Source organism: Triturus cristatus, chromosome 1_2 (genome assembly GCF_964204655.1).
Source record: "Triturus cristatus chromosome 1_2, aTriCri1.1, whole genome shotgun sequence".
Taxonomy (NCBI): Eukaryota; Metazoa; Chordata; class Amphibia; order Caudata; family Salamandridae; genus Triturus; species Triturus cristatus.
In genome coordinates this window covers 1,086,290,796-1,086,308,949 of record NC_140580.1, presented here as the reverse complement: position 1 = coordinate 1,086,308,949, position 18,154 = coordinate 1,086,290,796, and the positions used below count along the sequence as shown (strand labels likewise).

The window sequence follows — 18,154 nt, the reverse complement described above, 5'->3', positions numbered from 1 at the left end:
CTTTAGTCAAATTATGGTATGGAACTACTTCACTGCAATAATCTTTCAAACATTTGCAGCTCTACCTAACATGGCGGATGCGGCTACCACAGTCACACGGCACTGTGTGCAGTTCACAATCAGACTTGAAGCCTTTCTGGCTGTCAGTCACGTTATGACTCCCAATTACTATGTAGGCGAATAAGCACTTATTTCCCAACCAAATATTTGTACAGTGTCAAATCAACGAGTGGACGGAGCCAAAAATGAGCCAATTGTGCTTAGTTAAGTTATTTGTCTGGTGATCACAGTCTGGCTATTCGGTCAACGATAAACGTACTGATTCTTATTCAGTAGAAATATACAATTTAGTTTGTTGCTCTCAAACGGGCATAAAGCATGTAAGAAGGCACATCTTTACCACTCTTAAGTAACCTTTTTCTTTTTAAATACATTTACACCAATATTAGTTCAGCAGACAGCCCAAATGAATGATATTGCATGCATAATGTTACCTTATTAATCCAGAAAACCATAGCATCCTCCAGATCATAGGGTAGCTCCTTTGAGGCACTGAATGTAGAAAAGCGTTTGACACTGGCAACCACCTTTTCAATGCTAATCATTTCAACAGTATACGCCATCATTAATGCATCAATCATTGACATGTGCGCACTCTGTGGAGCAAATAAGAAAAACAGTTCTTACTTATGCAACCAACATGTGCATTAAGAATATTTTTTAATATTAGTATTTATGATGCGCTTAACACTTCGTGACGTATTAATCAAACATTCCTTTCAATCAAAAGTACCTAAGAGTGCAAAATGGCAAAAACATTCAATTTATCTACAAAAATGTAATCCAGAAAGGACAAATTTAAAAATAAAAAAAGGTATCAGTGAAGAACATATAAAATTGCAAAAAAGAACAATTGCAAAGATCAATGTCATAATTTACTAGCTTCTCCCCTTAGATTCTCTTTACTAACACCCAACATGTCATATGGCCCTACTATGGATGGATGCATTTATAGAAGAGGCCTGTTGCCTAGACTCATTTATTGCACTTGTTCTTCTCCGGTCTGAAGGAGTCCTAGATGTGAGGGTGCAGAGAGTTTATCCACCAGGGTGCAGGCAGTGATGGCGATGTTGATGTTACCGCTGGCTTTACAGGTGGTGGGGGCCAGAAAAGGGAGAAGAATGTGAATCTCTAGCAATAAGTCGATAATTTGGTCATGTTTCTTGAAGCCCCTTAAGGCGTGCTGCATCATGGAGGATACTTCAAAGGGGGAGCCATGATAAGTCTGGGAAGAGTACAGGGTAGGAGGGTTTGCGCAGCTCTGAATTCACTTTCTGGGAGGAACAGTTTCACTTTTAGTAGAGAGAGTTGTTATCAAGCCATCTTGGTTTTCTTAATTCTAGAGGATGAGATCGGTACTAAGGATGAATCAGAGTGGCTTGGTCTTGATTGAAAGTTAAGGTATTAATTAGTCCATGTCGATGAGTAAGGTTTGGTCTAGCTTTTTGTTCTTGACGAAGAGCAGAAATTTAGTGTTGTTGGGGTTTCAGAGATGTGCAGGTCTGTATGAAATGCAGGCTGTGTGCTTGGGGCTTTGGATATCTAGAACGCAGGAGACTTTTGTGTATAGCTGTGTGCTATTGGCATATTTATGGATTTTGATGTTGATGCTTTTATTTAGTATGCAGAGGTCTAGGGGGCTCCATGTAGAGATTAAAGAGGACAGGCAAAGTGAGAGACCTTTTGGGGATATCACAGGTGATACAGAGCTTTTAGGATCTGGAGAATCCCATGTGTATGCACTAGTGCCAATTGGAGAGGCAGTAGGAGACCCTGTAGGACGTTGCCTGTGAACCTCATTCAAGACTCTAGGGTGTGACTGAGGCTTGGATGGTGAACTTGGAGGATCTGCAGCAATATTTGAAACCAGTAGGTGCTAATGACGGAGATAGCTGGCGTTTGAAGTGATATCTCAGTTGAGCACAGCCTAAGTTTTTGATGATCTTGATGATGAAAGCATAGGCTAATGATTGCCAGTGACAGGCAGTGTCATCAGGTACTAGGTATTAGTGTGGCCTTCTTCAGGAGTGTGAAAACGTGGTCTGCCTCGAGAGCCTCTCAGATGATGCCTTCAGCAAGGAAGGCATTGACAAGGGTGAGTTTGCAGAGTGCTTTGATGACGGATGAGTGAAGGACATCTTCGTAGGCTGTAGTTTTCAGCGAGCTGAGTATGTTGGCGAGGTTTGAAAGAGACAGTTTTGAAAAATAACCACTGTACGATGCAGGGCAGAGGGGTGAGTGTAAGAAGAGAAGCCGGCTTGGTGTAGTCTCTGTGCTGCTGGATCGAATATTTTTTCCCCATGAAGGAGGTCGATGGTATTAGACTTATCTGTGGAGCGTGGGGCATAAGTGGTTAAGGGTCGATGCAATGATTGATGGTCTCTATGAGCATTCTGCTTCTATTGCCTGTTTGAGGATTTGGTATAGTAGCTGGTTTTTGCTGAGGTGATGAGTTAGGTACTGGGCAACACCAAATTTGGCAGTTCGGCCTGGACTGTTACCATGGGGAGCAGGGTCAAGACTGATTTGTACATGGCTGGGTCCAAACTGCGGTGATGTGGCGAGTAAAATAACGATGGATTAAACCCAAATCTGTTACTGTGTGCGAGTGTTTGAAAAGTTTTAACACTCCGTCCAACATTCCATTTTATGATGTCACACCAAACTTTAGTCATCCGGAGTTTTACTTTTCTGACCCTTTATTTTCTCTCCGTACATAGAACGTTTGTCCCGCAGTGTCAAGTAGTTAGGCTTGAGGTTGCATTTTAGTTCAAGCACGAAATCCGCATGGTTCTGCAGAAATGTTGGTGCTTACAAGGGAACTAACCAAGAATACTGGTGTGGAGACAACAGGTCAAAAGATGAGTGGATGATGTAAGTTGTTGATGTAGATATCCTTGAGAATCTGAAGGCTTCTTGTTCTATTTTGGATCGAACTGTGTGTGCGTTGCTTGGATGGTCATCAGGATTACTTGAATGGCAGAGTTGTCAGTCCAGAGGGATTGATGTGTTACATCTCATTCTCCATTTATGCTATGGGTTGCCTCATCTATAGCCAAGCTTTCCACTCTTTTCAACGGACTGCTTTGATGATACTTTTATTGTTTACTCTTTTCAATGAGTAACTTGTTACCATAATAGACTGTTTTGTCTGTCAAATCTATGTTCTACACTTAAAAGTTGGACCCTTGGAATGTGCAGTGCGTTAAAAATGTTAATGTCTCCAGTGCAGGTTAAACCACTCACAGAAAATCTTAAAAGTACTAAAATGTAAACAAAAGGTAGCATACAGCTGTGGCATGTTTGGGGAACAAACTCAACTACGTAAAAACTCTTAAATCTGAATTATTATTTATTTAAACTATTTCCAAAAGCAGGTTTAGCGGAGATGAGAAATGCGTACCTTTGGCTTGATGAAATAATACATATACACTCTCATTATCCCCAGTAAAGTGATGCGATTCAGCAGCTTGGTATGAAACCTATGGATTGAGTCTTCCCATCCTCTATAAGTCAGGATGCAATCAGCCTTTTACAAGAGCTGTTTTCTCAACAAATGAAGCCTAAACACCAGATGGTCTATGACCTTTACTGGGCACTTAAGTGTTAAAGTTACTGGCAGGATGAAACACTTAAAACTTTCCAAAAACTTTTGTGACCATTTTGTAATAAGAGAAACCTTCTTCTAAATTTCTTCACCAATCGGTGCCTTTGAGCAAAATTGAATGCATCGCTCCTGTTAAAGGCTTGAGTGTAATGAGAAGCATTCATGAATACTTGAACTTAGAGAAAATGGATAAAAACAGATGACAGCATCCCGCTCTCCTGGCATATTGCAGTCTACTTTGGCCTCTGGTAGCACCTGCTCCCACCAACAGCGTATGCTTGAAGTTAAAGAAATTTGGCCCTAGGGATCCTGCCAGGCTGAGTGAGGCAAACAAATATCTCCTATTATTGTTCCGCTTCAAGTGGTTTTTCTCTGCCTTCAGACTATGTCAGTTTGAGAACTAACCTGGAGAAGTCTATTCATGGATCTGAAGGCAACACATCCTGCTGGCTCCGGACACTCCTTTTCACAGTTGGAGCATTTTCCTTAACTCGGGTCAGGCCTATCACTGTTTTTATTGAGCCAGTAAAGAGTGCACAATGTGCTTCAGATATTGTCTTCAAGCACATTCCTACTTGAATTGATTGCCAAACCTTTTAACAGAACTACACTTTCAACACAGGAGTATACTTCAATGGCATGGATACCAAATGCACTTACAACTTGCAAACACAAAGATCAGCCCAGCTTCACAGCTCTATATGGATACTTAGAACACTACAAAACAATAAAAAGGGTTTCTCCAATTTCTGTAACTGTACCGTCAATATCTTTCGGCTGAATATATTTTTACCGCTTTTATATCAATCATTGTCAGGTGCACTTGTAGCCTGCTGTAGTTGAGAACACTGCCATCTATAAAGTTTACAGCTGTGTGAAAATCCCCATCAACGCATCCCTCCACAGCCCTTTCTCATGATATGGCAGAAACTGTGTGCTTCAAGCACTAACATACACAGTCTCATGCTTGGAACTAAAATCGGCATGCTCAGGGCTCACAGCCAATGGTAGCCACATGCCCCACTTCACCAATATACTGCATTGGCACTGTAATGTCAGTTAACACCCAAGCATGATGCCGCTGCTCCAAAGGGAGAGAATTATTACGGGCAAGTCAAATGACCGGCAAATCTAGACAATTTTTTAAACCTGTGTTCTTTAATTCTCCAGGAATCATTGACAAAGCTTTTACAGATGGGTTCAGTGGCATTTGTTCTCCCAATTACTGTGACCAATCTTTCCAAAGCTCACCCTATACTGAAGTCACTCCATAGATATTAGGAAAAATTATATTTGGGGAAACTGCCAAGCTAATGACGTCATTGCAGGTAACCTATAGATTGTTCAATGTGCATCAAGAAGCACAGGGCTTAATCAAACAGCCAATAAGAACAATTGTTACTTACCTGTAAACAGGTGGTTCTCCAGTATTGGTGTCTTTCATAGATTCACATGCTTGAATATTCCCCGTCGTCGGAGTGGGAGTCCCACGGTAAATAATATAGCAATAAATAAAATATACAAATATATATAGTTATAAAATATATACCTAATATATATATATATATATATATACCTAATATATATATATATATATATATTCACTGAAAAAACCATAGGTTTCACACATGTTATAGTTAGCGGAAATTTTACTGATAAAAAACCAATGAAATTGCCCCGTTATAGTTAGTGCTGGCAACTATAACTCACGCGACCGCAATCCTCTGCTGATGCTAATACTGTATTTAGACACTTATTTGCCCATGTCTTCTTCCATACATTTTTAGCTATACATATATTACAAATATTTTTTTTTCATAAAGACACATATGTCATCAGCAGAAGATTGCGGTCGCGTGAGTTATAGTTGCCAGCACTAACTATAACGGGGCAATTTCATTGGTTTTTTATCAGTAAAATTTCCGCTAACTATAACATGTGTGAAACCTATGGTTTTTTCAGTGAATTTGCAAGGTTTTTTAAATGCTAATTCCTAACTATAACGTGTGTGAAACCTATGGTTTTTTCAGTGAATTTGTACGGTTTTTTAAATGCTAAGTGACTTTACGCCATTCGTGGCGTGCGCGCCCACTTAACGCAGTTCGTTCCGTGCGCGCACGGTGCGCTTCGCGCACCGTGCGCGCACAGTGAGCACGCGGTGCGCTTCGCGCACCGCGCACCCACTTTACGCAGTTAGTGCCGTGCCCACGTTACGCTAGATGGGCCATGTACGCACGATGCGCTTCGCGCACCGTGCGCACATGGAGGACATATTATGCGCTTCCTTGTGATAGGTAATCTGTTGAAATTTTTTGGGAAATTTCTGTGTTCTGATAAGCCATGCACAAATGGTGGCCTTCGGCCACCATTTGCACAAGGGGTGGAGAAAGTGTGGATAGTGTTTTTTTTATTTTTATTTTTTTACCGTACGCTTACGGTAAGCGTACGGTAAGCGTACCCCGCGAAATTGCCGAAAAAAAAATAATGCCGTTTTTGCTCTTGGGGGATGTTTGGGGACTCCCTCAACATGACTATGTGAGAGGGAGTTGTCAAAACATCCCCGTAACATGTTTTTGGCCATCATGTTTGATACATAACACTCAGTGCGGTAGACAAAATGGCGGACGCCGCTTCCTGGTTTCTGCCGATTCGAATGTTTACTAAGATCTAAGAGCCAATCAGAATCGCGCTCGCGCACGCCACCGTACGCTTACCGTAAGCGTACGGTAAGCGTACCGTAAGCGGGCTCAGATAAATATATTGATTTAAAGGCTATTTTCTCAGAATCTACTGAACAGATTTACACCAAACCTACAAAAGGCACTTCCTTGACCTAGGGACTACCTCTCTGCCAAATTTCTAGTAATTCTGTTCAGCCGTTCGGGCTGTAGCTCGTTCTAAAGGTCCTATGGAAAAATGCATGGGAAAAACGCGTTTTGGGACCCCCCTTTTATCTCAGCCCCCGCTTGACGAATCCCCCCGAGACTTTCAGGGTAGGAGCGGAGCGTAGCGCCCCACCTATTTTGAGAAATTCGCGAGGATTCGTCGACCGGCGCCAAAGTTATTCAAAATAGAATGTTGAGGTTTTCCTATGGAAACGTGGTCCTAACTATAACTACCTACTGGCGACCGCCAGTAGGTAATATATATATATATATATATATATATATATATATATATATATATATATATATATATATATGTAATCATCTAAGACAGAGATATAAATAGGTAATAACATCAAGAATGTTCCTATATGAAATCTGTATAGAGATACATAGAAAGAGAAAAAAGACATTCGCAGTCTATCTCTGTCATTATGTTAGTCCAAACTACGGCCAATCAGGCGCCAGCTCCTCTCCAGAACCTTCTCCTCAGAGCTCCTCACCTCAGATTTTCGTAGCACCAAAGTGACTTTTAGAGTGTATGAGGAGAAGAGAGCCTCTGAAGGGAGGAGGGAGGGTCGCATGTGAATCTATGAAAGACACCAATACTGGAGAACCACCTGTTTACAGGTAAGTAACAATTGTTCTTCTCCAGTATTGGTGTGTCTTTCATAGATTCACATGCTTGAATATAGAATAGCTAGCAGTACCAACTACCATTGTTTCCATAATCACAAAGAGCTGAAATTGTAATGACAATTAATATCCTTATGTATATGATATATCTGAATATCTATTTCAGCGTAAATGAACCATTCTTTCAACAGTAAATGGAAACAATATGGAGGAGGGAAGGAAGAGGCTCACCTTATTTAAAAAGATTGCGAAGCACTGCCTGCCCAACTGCAGCATCTTCTTTGTTTAAAGTTGCCAAGCAATAGTGTCTTGTAAACGTACGTCTGCTCGACCACGTAGCTGCTCTGCAGATCTGATGTAAAGGCACTCCAGCAAATAAGGCGGTTGAGGATGACATTGCTCTAGTGGAGTGAGCTCTCACTGGTGACTGCAAAGGCTTGTTTGCCTTTTGATGGCAGAAGACGATGGCAGCTGAAACCCAACGTGCAATAGTTGGTTTAGTAACTGGACGTCCCTTGTGAAAGCGTCCATAAGCTATGAAGAGCTGATCAGATTTTCGAAAAGAAGCTGTTCTGCTGATGTAAAACTTTAAACATCTTTTCACATCCAGGGAATTAAATCTTTGCTCCGCAGGAGTTTGAGGATTAGCAAAGAAGGTTTTTAAAATCACTGGTTCGTTAATATGAAAGTCTGAAGGTACCTTCGGCAAGAATGTTGGATTTGTACGCAATACTACAGAATCTGGTTTAAACTGTAGGAAAGGTGGATTTATTGTAAATGCATGAATGTCACTGACGCGACGTGAAGACGTTAGCGCCAAAAGAAGAGCCACCTTCCATGTTAGATACTTCAATTCAACTTTGTGAATAGGTTCGAACGGTGGTCTCATTAGTTGTGCCAAAACGATGTTAAGATGCCACATCGGAGGAGGGCGTCTAACAGGAGGAAATAAGCGAAACAACCCTTTGAAGAATTGATGGATAATCCTTGAAGAACAAAGTGAAGTCGAACCATCCTGACGGAAACGGGAAATTGCCGCCAGAAAACTCTCAAGGTTGCAGGAGATAGTCCGGAGTTAGCTAAATGCAAGAAGAACGGTAACAATTGTTCTGGTTTAGAGTGAAACGGGTGAACCCCATTAGATGCACACCAGTGGCAGAATCTTCTCCACTTTAACTTGTACGTTTTTACCGTAGAAGGAGCCCTCGCTTGAGCCAAGATGTCTCTACAGTCCTGTGGAATGTCTAGATGGGCAAATTCACAGTGCTCAGGTTCCAAGCTGATAAGCTCAGTGAGGAAGGATTCGGATGACAAATTTTCCCTTTGCTCATTGTGAGTAGATCTGCACGAGGATGTAGAAGGATCGGTTCGCATTGGGACAGTAGGAGTAATTCTGAGAACCATGCCTGCCGAGGCCAACGGGGGGCTATTAGAAGTAGATGGCAAGGTTGCCTCCGCATCTTCCACAGGACACGAGGTATGAGAGGGATTGGGGGAAAAGCGTAGGCAAACAGATTGTACCAGTTCATCAAAAGGGCATTGCCCCGTGAGCCTTGGTGGGGATGCCAGCTTGCATTGTCTCGGCATTTCCGGTTCTCTGGTGTGGCAAAGAGATCCAGTTGAGGGCGACCCCATCGTCGAAATATCATCTCTAGAGTTGGTTGATGTAACTCCCACTCGTGGGTCGATGAGGAGGACCTGCTCAGGGAATCCGCCAGGATATTGGATACCCCCGGTAGATGAACTGCTGCAATCGTGATGCGATGGTCGAGAGACCAATCCCAGATTGACTGAGCTAGTCGAGACAGTTTCGGAGATTTTGTTCCGCCCTGCTTGTTGATGTAGTGCATGCAGGTTGTGTTGTCTGTCTGTATTAGTACTGTTTCTCCTTGGATTAAAGGAAGAAAGGATTTGAGAGCCAGAAATATAGCCATGAGCTCCAGCCTGATGATGTGCCAGGCTCTTTGACATATTGTCCATTTCCCTTTTATTGATAAGTCCTCCAAATGAGCACCCCAACCCTCCAGAGAGGCGTCTGTTATTGTCATGTCTGGTATTATTGACAGAAAAGAAATGCCTTTTGTTAGATTTAATGGTTGTGCCCACCACTTGAGCACCGCCTTCATGCGATCTGTGACGTTTACAACATCGTTGAAAGAACCCGTAATCTGAAGCCATTGAACGTCCAGTTCTTCCTGGACGGGGCGTGTCCGTAGTCTGCAATGAGGGATCAAGGCAATGCACGATGATGCCATCCCCAGAAATGACTTTAACAGTCTTACAGAAACGGATCTTCTTGATCTGATAAGGGTTACCAGTCGGAGAATCCTTTGAAGACGGTCCTGGGAGAGAAGTGCCCTTGCTGACACTGTTTCTAAAGTTGCTCCCAGAAAATCCTTGCGATGAGAAGGCTGTAGATGGGACTTCATGGTATTTATGGAGAGCCCCAAGGCGCAAAACACCTCCTGGCAAAGACGTGTGTGCTGTAGAAGTTGAACCTCCGATTGTGATTTTAGGAGACAGTCGTCCAGATATGGGAAGATCTGAATACCCTGGAGACGTAGGAACGCTACTACAGGAGCTAGCACCTTTGTAAGCACTCGAGGGGCCGAGCGTAGGCCGAATGGTAATACCTTGAATTGGAAATCTTTCCGGCCCACTCGAAAGCGTAGAAATTTCCGATGTTGTTGTAGTATGGGGATATGAAAATATGCATCTTGGAGGTCGATTGTTGCCATGAAATCTCCCTGTGAGAGTAAGCGCAAGATCTCTACAAGCGTTAACATACGAAAGGATTGTTTCTTTAGATACTTGTTGAGAGCCCTCAGATCTAGAATGGGCCTCCATTCCCCGTTCTTTTTGGTGATAAGGAAGAATCGGGAATAAAATCCTTTTCATCTTTGAGATCTTGGTACTACCTCTATGGCTCCCTTGTGCATTAGAAGTTGAACTTGATGTAACAGTTCCTTGAAATGAGCCGGTGGTGGTCCGGTAGGTGGTGTGGGTGGAGGGAATTCGATGAACTCTAAAGTGTGACCTCTTTCTACAATGTCCAAAACCCAACGGTCCCTTGTTATGGAGGACCATTGAGAAGAGTGCAGAGAGATTCGACCTCCAATTTTCTGGGACTGATACAAGTCATTGTCTCTTAGAAGTGGAACCCCTGTAAGAGGATTTTCCTCTGTAAGTCTTGGAAGACTGCTGTCGAGAGGATTGCTGTTGGTTATAGGAATAACGGTTGGAACCCTGGTTATATGGTCGATACTGATTGTTTCCTCTTCGAAAATTAGAGGAGGTGCCGCATCCGCGTGCACCCTGAAAGGGCTGTTTTCGAAATTGCAATGTGCCCAGAGAGCGAGCAGTGTCTGTATCTTTATCGATTGGAGAGCTTCATCCACATGATCTCCGAATAAAGCCTCTCAGTCATATGCCATGTCTAATATCCGTGCCTGCACTTCCTGACGAAAGGATGTTGAGCGTAACCACCCTTGCCTGCGCAGTACCGCTGCTCCAGCAAGTTGACGGAAACCCGTACAGGCGATATCAACTGCACAGTCTATTATCTCCGTAGATGTGCTCTCTCCCTCTTGGAGAAGCTTCACGGCTTCACTTTGACGGTTCAGGCAGTTGTTCAACTAGCGCTGATATATCCGCCCATACTTGACAGTCGTAACGACCTAAGATGGCTAAGGCGTTAGCCGCTCTCACAATGGTAGAAGCCATCGAAGAAAACTTTCGCCCTATAGCATCCAAACGACATCCATCACGATCAGGTGGTGCAGTGATCGTAGATGCAGGGTTCCTAGCCCGACGTTGCGCTGTCTGTGTGATTACAGAATCTGGCTTTGATTGACCAGTGAGGCACGCTGGCGCTCCTCATGGTGACCTTTACTTTTTCTCTAATCTAGGCACCTGTGCCGGAAGGCTATTTGGTGTCTTCATAATCTTTTTGCCTTCCTCCCAAATGAATTCGATAATAGGGATTGTATGTGTTTGCTTAAAAGGCTGACTTTTAAAATCGTACAGGAAACAATCCTCTTTCTTGTGCTCCGTTGTTAATTTGAACCTTTGGGCTGCCCTATCCATTAACTGGTGAAAACTTGCAATGTCAACAGGTGGTGAGTCACCAGGTATCACCGGAGAGGGAGATGGTGTTTGGGCATGGTAGTAATCCCACTCCGTCATACCATCATCCTCATCATCATCATCACCACCATCATCCATAATCTCACCATCTTCCCTGTCCTGAGGAACTTCTTCTTCAGTATCATGAGGAGGTACTGTCCGATATGAAGAATGTCGTAGCGGTACTGAAGGTAGTACAATAGAAGGTATTGGAACCGGCACTGGTTCCGATATAGTTGTCGGCACCACTGGAGTAGGCGAAACCACAGACTCTTGTGGTGATAAAGGAAACCGCCGATTATAATCGTCCAACATGAGTTGAAGATTTGTTATAAGCGACAATGGTAGCGTCGCAGTTTGTCCTTCCGTAGGAATTTCTTCCTGATAAAAATCGCTCCTCATCCTCACTAGTATCATCTTGGCATTTTATTATTAAATCCGATCGACTGTGTGCCGTCCCAAATGATTCAGGTAAACCTTCTTCTTCTGAATCATGATCCGAATTCGTGGCAAACAACGGTGAAGGAAGGTGGGAATCATCCAAAGATATAACCTCACCTGACATATCTTGTCGAGTACTTGGTGGCAAAGGTAACAAAGGCACAGCGGCAAAGGACGCAGTAGACGCTGAAGGCGTGGAAGACATTTGGTTTTTTAATGACCTCTGTGCAGAAGTCGTCCTTTTAATCTTTATTTTAACTGATGAGACCGCAGTCGACGGGATCTGAGGCATAGAGGCTACTGAAGACATCTTCGTAGACGGAATCGTTGATGGAACAATCGTCGACGGAACTATCGTCGACGGAACCATCTTTTCCTTCTTCGACCGTCGTCGACGATCCTGATGCTGATGTCGTCGTCAGAGTCACCGTCGACTAGCAGGAAACTGCGGATTTCGTCGTTGGAAGCCTCGTCGACGATGAAGCCAGTTTTTTGCCAGAAAACTGGGAAGTTGAAGCCTCAGCAGCCTGAGAACTATATCTCGTGGGCGACAACGCAGTAGCCAAGGAAGAAGACGTGGCAGCTGTCATGGACAGAGACATTTTCTTCTTTTTAAGAAAAGGCGAAGGTAAATCATGTACACTACTGCGCTTTGAGGCTGTGTGGGAACGGCCAGAAGTAAAGCTTTCTACATCAGAAACCACTTCATCTTCATCCTTCAGTCTCTGGAGCCACAACAAGAGACGGCCTTCCCTGTTTTTCAGAGTTTTTGTAGAAAAGGTTCTACAGAATTTACATTTACCCACTTCATGGTCAGGGTAAAGACAGTAAATACACTTACTGTGTGGATCTTCTGAAAACAAACGTAGCTTTCCACAAGAGGAACAAGGTCTAAACAAAGACTTCTTACTTGAAGACATGTTGAAGAGAAAAAACTGAGCAGAGCTCAGGGAGACTCCCTGTCACACGACGTGCGGTAGAAAATCTGACGTGAGGAGCTCTGAGGAGAAGGTTCTGGAGAGGAGCTGGCGCCTGATTGGCCGTAGTTTGGACTAACATAATGACAGAGATAGACTGCGAATGTCTTTTTTCTCGTTCTATGTATCTCTATACAGATTTCATATAGGAACATTCTTGATGTTATTACCTATTTATATCTCTGTCTTAGATGATTACTTATATATATATATATTAGGTATATATTTTATAACTATATATATATATATATATATATATATATATATATATATATATATATATATTTTAAATTTTTTTTATTTATTGCTATATTATTTACCGTGGGACTCCCACTCCGACGACGGGGAATATTCAAGCATGTGAATCTATGAAAGACACCCCAATACTGGAGAAGTATATGTACTCCAGCAGAAGCCATCGTTTTTTTTTTTAGATTAAATTGTAATATGCAAACCACAAATAACACAAAACAAAGCTTCAAAAAGCCAACAAAGTAAGAGCAAGCACCCGCATAAATAAGAGAAAACAAAATAAAATTATAAAGCATAATAAGAAGAATGTATGCATCAATTACAAGCAGCATAGATAAATAAAAATAAATAAAGCACAGCATAAAATATTATATCTGATAGTACAAATTTGCTTTTAATCTCCGAGATGGTAATGCTCATAACAATTTTAGGAGATCGTTTCAAAGTTTTCCCCAACGTATTGCCATGGTTTTTGCTTTCTAGAACCGTGCATCGACTTATCTTTCAGACTGAGTTAATGGCCCTTGGATCACTGTGGGGAGACTTTAATAGCATTTTAGATACCTTTTATGACAGGTCGGTGTCCCCTCTACCGTCTGGACGTTTGGTCGTTCCTTGGATGCAGACTACGCAACTTTGCCACGCTTGTAGATACACTACATTTTATATTGGGCAGTACCTTTTTGGCCCCTAGAGTGCACGCATCATCTTCAGCATACTGCTACTGGCAGTCCCTAGTGACTGCGTCTTTTCAAGTCGCCCGGAACCCTTAGCCGGACCACTTTCTTGTTAACCTACAGACCCCAAGTATCTTTTTGCCTAAATTTTTTTTTTCTTTGTTTAATATTAGAGATTTTATTATTTTTGGTGGGAATATGGCATTTTTAATTCCTCAGGAATGAAAGATCTGGTCCATCTATCTTGGCCACAAAGTTTTTACTCTGGACTCGGGATCTACTACATTATTGTGTACAAAATACTCTGAAGAATCTCTACTCCGTGCCCGGTTCCATTCTGCTTGGAGCTTATGACCATCTAACCACTGGTTGTGAATTTTACATTGAGCACCCTGCACAGTATTTCAACTAGTGAGTGTATTCTATGCAGAAGGCGTCATGCCACTGAACATGATGCATACACAAAGCGCCCTGATGAAGGATATGTCCATGTTCCAGTTACTTCCGATAAGCGCGTTGGCGCACTCCTGTTGACATATGTATCAATGATCATTTGATTTATCCATATATAAAGTATTCAATGAACAATTGTTGTTCGCCCCTTCTGTGAACGTCTTTCTGGTTTTTATGGATGTCTATTGTTTATCTGCTTTTGTATTGTGTTAGTGTCATGATGTGTTGTTAGTTGTTTCATGTATACTGTGTTACACTATGTTCTGTAAGTCAGTGCTTTTTATAATGTTGTTGCTGGTGCTCCGGAATCTAACATATGAAAATATTATATATGTCTTTGTCTTATAGTATTTTTGTACAATGAATATATGTATATAAAATGAAAAAGATTTACTAAACGTTTTTATACTTTTGACTAATAAACTTTAAAAACCACTGGTCTGGTTTGGAACAGTTTATGTATAATGGACGTACTGCTATGAATTAATCGATATTGCTATGGAGAAGTTTTTGTTGTTGTTTTTTCTGTTATTCCCTTGTCTTCTTCTCCATTCTCATTCAGAATAACCAGGGACCCTCTTGTGTTTTCTTTCCGGTGTCCCCTCTCCACCCAGTCCCCAGCAGTGCATAACACTAAAAATTACCAGCAACTGTTCGACGTCTTGGAATTGAGTGACATTTGGTGCATACAAAGCACCGGAATGAATACTCTATTTTCCTGTACATAATATGCGCTCTCAATTGGATAGGTTTGTTTGCACATCAGATCTTCATACTTGTGTCTTGACTAATTCAGATTACTCACAATTCTTATCTGACCACAATCCCCTGTGCATAGCCCTGACCTCAGGGAGGATGCCTACCCCAATTACAACATAGCAGTTACAAATAAATATATCGGAGGATTCGGTGTTCCATCAAACAGTGGAGGATCATATCGACACACTATTTCCCAATATAAAGCAAAAGCCACTCCTCCCCATTAGTGGAGTGGGAAACGTTTAAAGTGTTAGCAAGGGGATTATGTATCATGACTACAGAAGGGTTAGACAAACCATAACCAGAGACATTTTGTAGCTCAAAGCATCTATTCTTGACTTGAAACAGCGTATTCCTACTAACCCAGACAAAATCGTAGACTTATGCATTGTAAGATCCACCTACTTTGATAGATTAGAAATTCTTAGATGTCAATACTACTGCTCTTTCTGGGACAGAACACAACAAATGGTAGATTTAGTTAATTCTCGAGTATTGAGTACTATCCGTATCAGGAAGACAGTGCCAGCACAAGTCGTAGCTGCACCGGAATCGCGTAATACCGCTGACTTGTTCGCCGTACGGAGTTCTAGGTTGGAGCACCAAAGGTACTACCCTTGATGAAGTTCTTGTGAATAGTATTGGAACTTCCACTTGACATTGGACAATATCCCAATCTCACTTCATTTTCATTTTTCACCTGAGGTGCTGAAGAAAGCCCCCCGACCCTCTTGGGCACTCTAGGGGGTGAAACATGTCGACCGACCACTTAGATTAATACTGCAGTGGATTCATTACATGTCCACTCTGCAATTAGCTGTTTTTAACATTTTCCCTGCACCTAATAGAATAAAAAAAAAATTGAATATAGGTAGCTTGAGGAATTTTTTATCATAACCAATCACCTCACTTGAGCACTTCTCACTTCTATTTTATTTTTTTTCCCTGATCACTACTGGAACATCCAGTGGTTCCCTCCGGGTTGGAGGAAGCATGGGAAAAACCCAATGATGATGCTGTCACGTATTTAGATATCAAGGCGGAGAATCAAGATATACCGGCCACGAACTGCCTTACGTGAATGAGGGTTTTTTACCAAATATCGGAAACAATCACCCGAACCCTGGTGCCAGCTACAAGTGATCCATTCCCTCTGATTATAACTGACTAGCTGGAAGCCGATTGGATCACAGCTTCTTCTACTTCCCTATTTTTGATTGAAATATACTATCCGTATCTACATACATTTTTTTTCCAGAGCCGTGGCCACCCTCCCTCCACCCCCATGTGTTGAATTTAGGGCGGTTCTATGGGATTTTCTTCGTGGTAAGATTGCAGAATTGGATGGGCATGTGGCAGTTTTTTATTCTTTTTTCCAGACAACCTAGATTGGCTACGCTCTATGACGCATCCTTTGAATTAGGTCCTCTCCTATCCTCTTTGAATGAAGCCATTATTTCTACAATGCTGAAACACCATAAAGACTCCTCAGATAAGGCTTCCTAACACCCATTATCGATTTTAAATACCGATGATAAGATCTTAGTAAAAATACTAGCTGGTCACCTGTTGCCAGAAGTCCCACAAATGATCCAGGACGATCAATCTAGTTTTGTTCCAGAATGCATCATCTCTCTCAATCTTTGAATATTATGGAATGTTGAGTGTGATGCGTCCAAATTGTTCCACAATGTTGTGTGTATCGCGTTCGACTTTGAAAAGGCCTTAGATTTCCTTCACTGGGGATATATGCAGAGTTTTGACACGATTTGGGGTAGGTCCATACTGGCATAAATGGGAGCATATTCTGTACAAAAACCAAATGGCTCATGTAAAAACCTGGCATTGTAGCTCTGATTCTTGGGCAGTAGGTCGGGGTACTGGTCAAGTTTGCCCATTATCACCATTACGATCAGCTACGGCAAAATAACCCATAGCCGCTTGTTTGCAAAGCCCTATGGCACACTTGGGGATAACGCTTCATAAGCTATACATGCAGTGTCGCTATATGCGGATGACTTGTTGCTGTATGTAAAAAAGACACAGGATGAGACTTTTTATTGCGCAACTATTGGGAGACTCATTGGCTCCACACAAATTCGGCCAAATCTTTCATTTTTCCCCTGCATAGAGGGCATAAGGAAAATGCTACTTACCAGAATGCATCTGTTCTTGGCATGTAGGGCTGCAGAATATCATACTTTTGCATAGATTGACTGCTGGTGTTGGGCTCGGATGCTTGCACCTTGTTGTCTTGGAAGAAGTCTTTTGCAGTCACGAGATAGGTGACTCCTCCCTTCGACGATAGTGCGCATGGGCATCGACTCCATCCTAAGATTGTTTTTCGCTATGATGGAAAATGATGGAGTTTGTAAGAAACAGAAAAGATGTCCATGTGAATGTATCTAAGTAAGATAACACTGGAACAGATACAGGTTCCGGGGAGGCGTGTGTGCGTGTGATATTCTGCAGCTCTACATGCCAATAACAGATGCTTACTGGTAAGTAGCATTTTCTGTTAGAGGCATATGAGCTGCAGAATTCATACTTTTGCATAGACTGTACAGCAGTGTCTCCCCAAGCGGTGGTCACCTGTATTTGTTGCAGTGGTTTGGGAAAGTGTCTTAAGAACAGCCTGGCCTACAGAAGCTTGTTGCTTCGCCTGCACGTCTACACAATAGTGTTTGGTGAAAGTGTGTGTCGTAGACCATGTCGCTGCTTTACAAATGTCTTCTAGGGGAATGTTCCCAAAGAATGCCATGGAAGCCCCTAGTTTGCGTGTTGAGTGCTCTCTAGGGGGAATTGTTAATGTGTATTTCGCCTTCTGGTAGCATATTTGATTGCATTTCACTATCCACCTGGCAATTCCAGCTTTGGAGATGGGGTTTCCTTTATGAGCTGGAGAGAAAGCTACAAACAGTTGGTTTGTCTTTCTAAAAAGTTTAGTCCTGTCGATGTAATAAAGTAGAGGTCTTTTGACATCAAGTGTGTGAAGAGCTCTCTCTGCTACGGAATCTGGGTTTTGAAAAAAAATGGTAACTCTACAGATTGATTAAGATGGAAAGCAGAGATTACTTTGGGAAGGAATTTAGGATTTGTTCTAAGAACCACCTTGTTACGATGTATTTGTAAGAATGGTTCTTGTATGGTTAAACAATGCAAATATGTAAAGGACCCCATGCAAATGCTCTAGAACTTTTTGGCATGGCGTCCATCCGTGTGATCTGATTCTTCATTCCGGTTAAAGCTCTTGATCGCACATAACGTTGCGAGAGCCATGCG

The 18,154-nt window shown here is 42.2% G+C and overlaps 1 protein-coding gene across 1 annotated transcript in view; it reads right to left on the bottom strand.

Annotated features, from left to right (window-relative positions):
• The window catches only part of CAMSAP1 (calmodulin regulated spectrin associated protein 1), a 484,517-nt gene that overhangs the window by 274,672 nt on the left and 191,691 nt on the right, over window positions 1-18,154 (bottom strand). Inside the window, exon 4 of the mRNA XM_085613485.1 lies at window positions 495-656. Coding sequence (XP_085469611.1) covers window positions 495-656 — 162 coding nt within the window. The remainder of the gene's footprint in view (window positions 1-494; window positions 657-18,154) is intronic.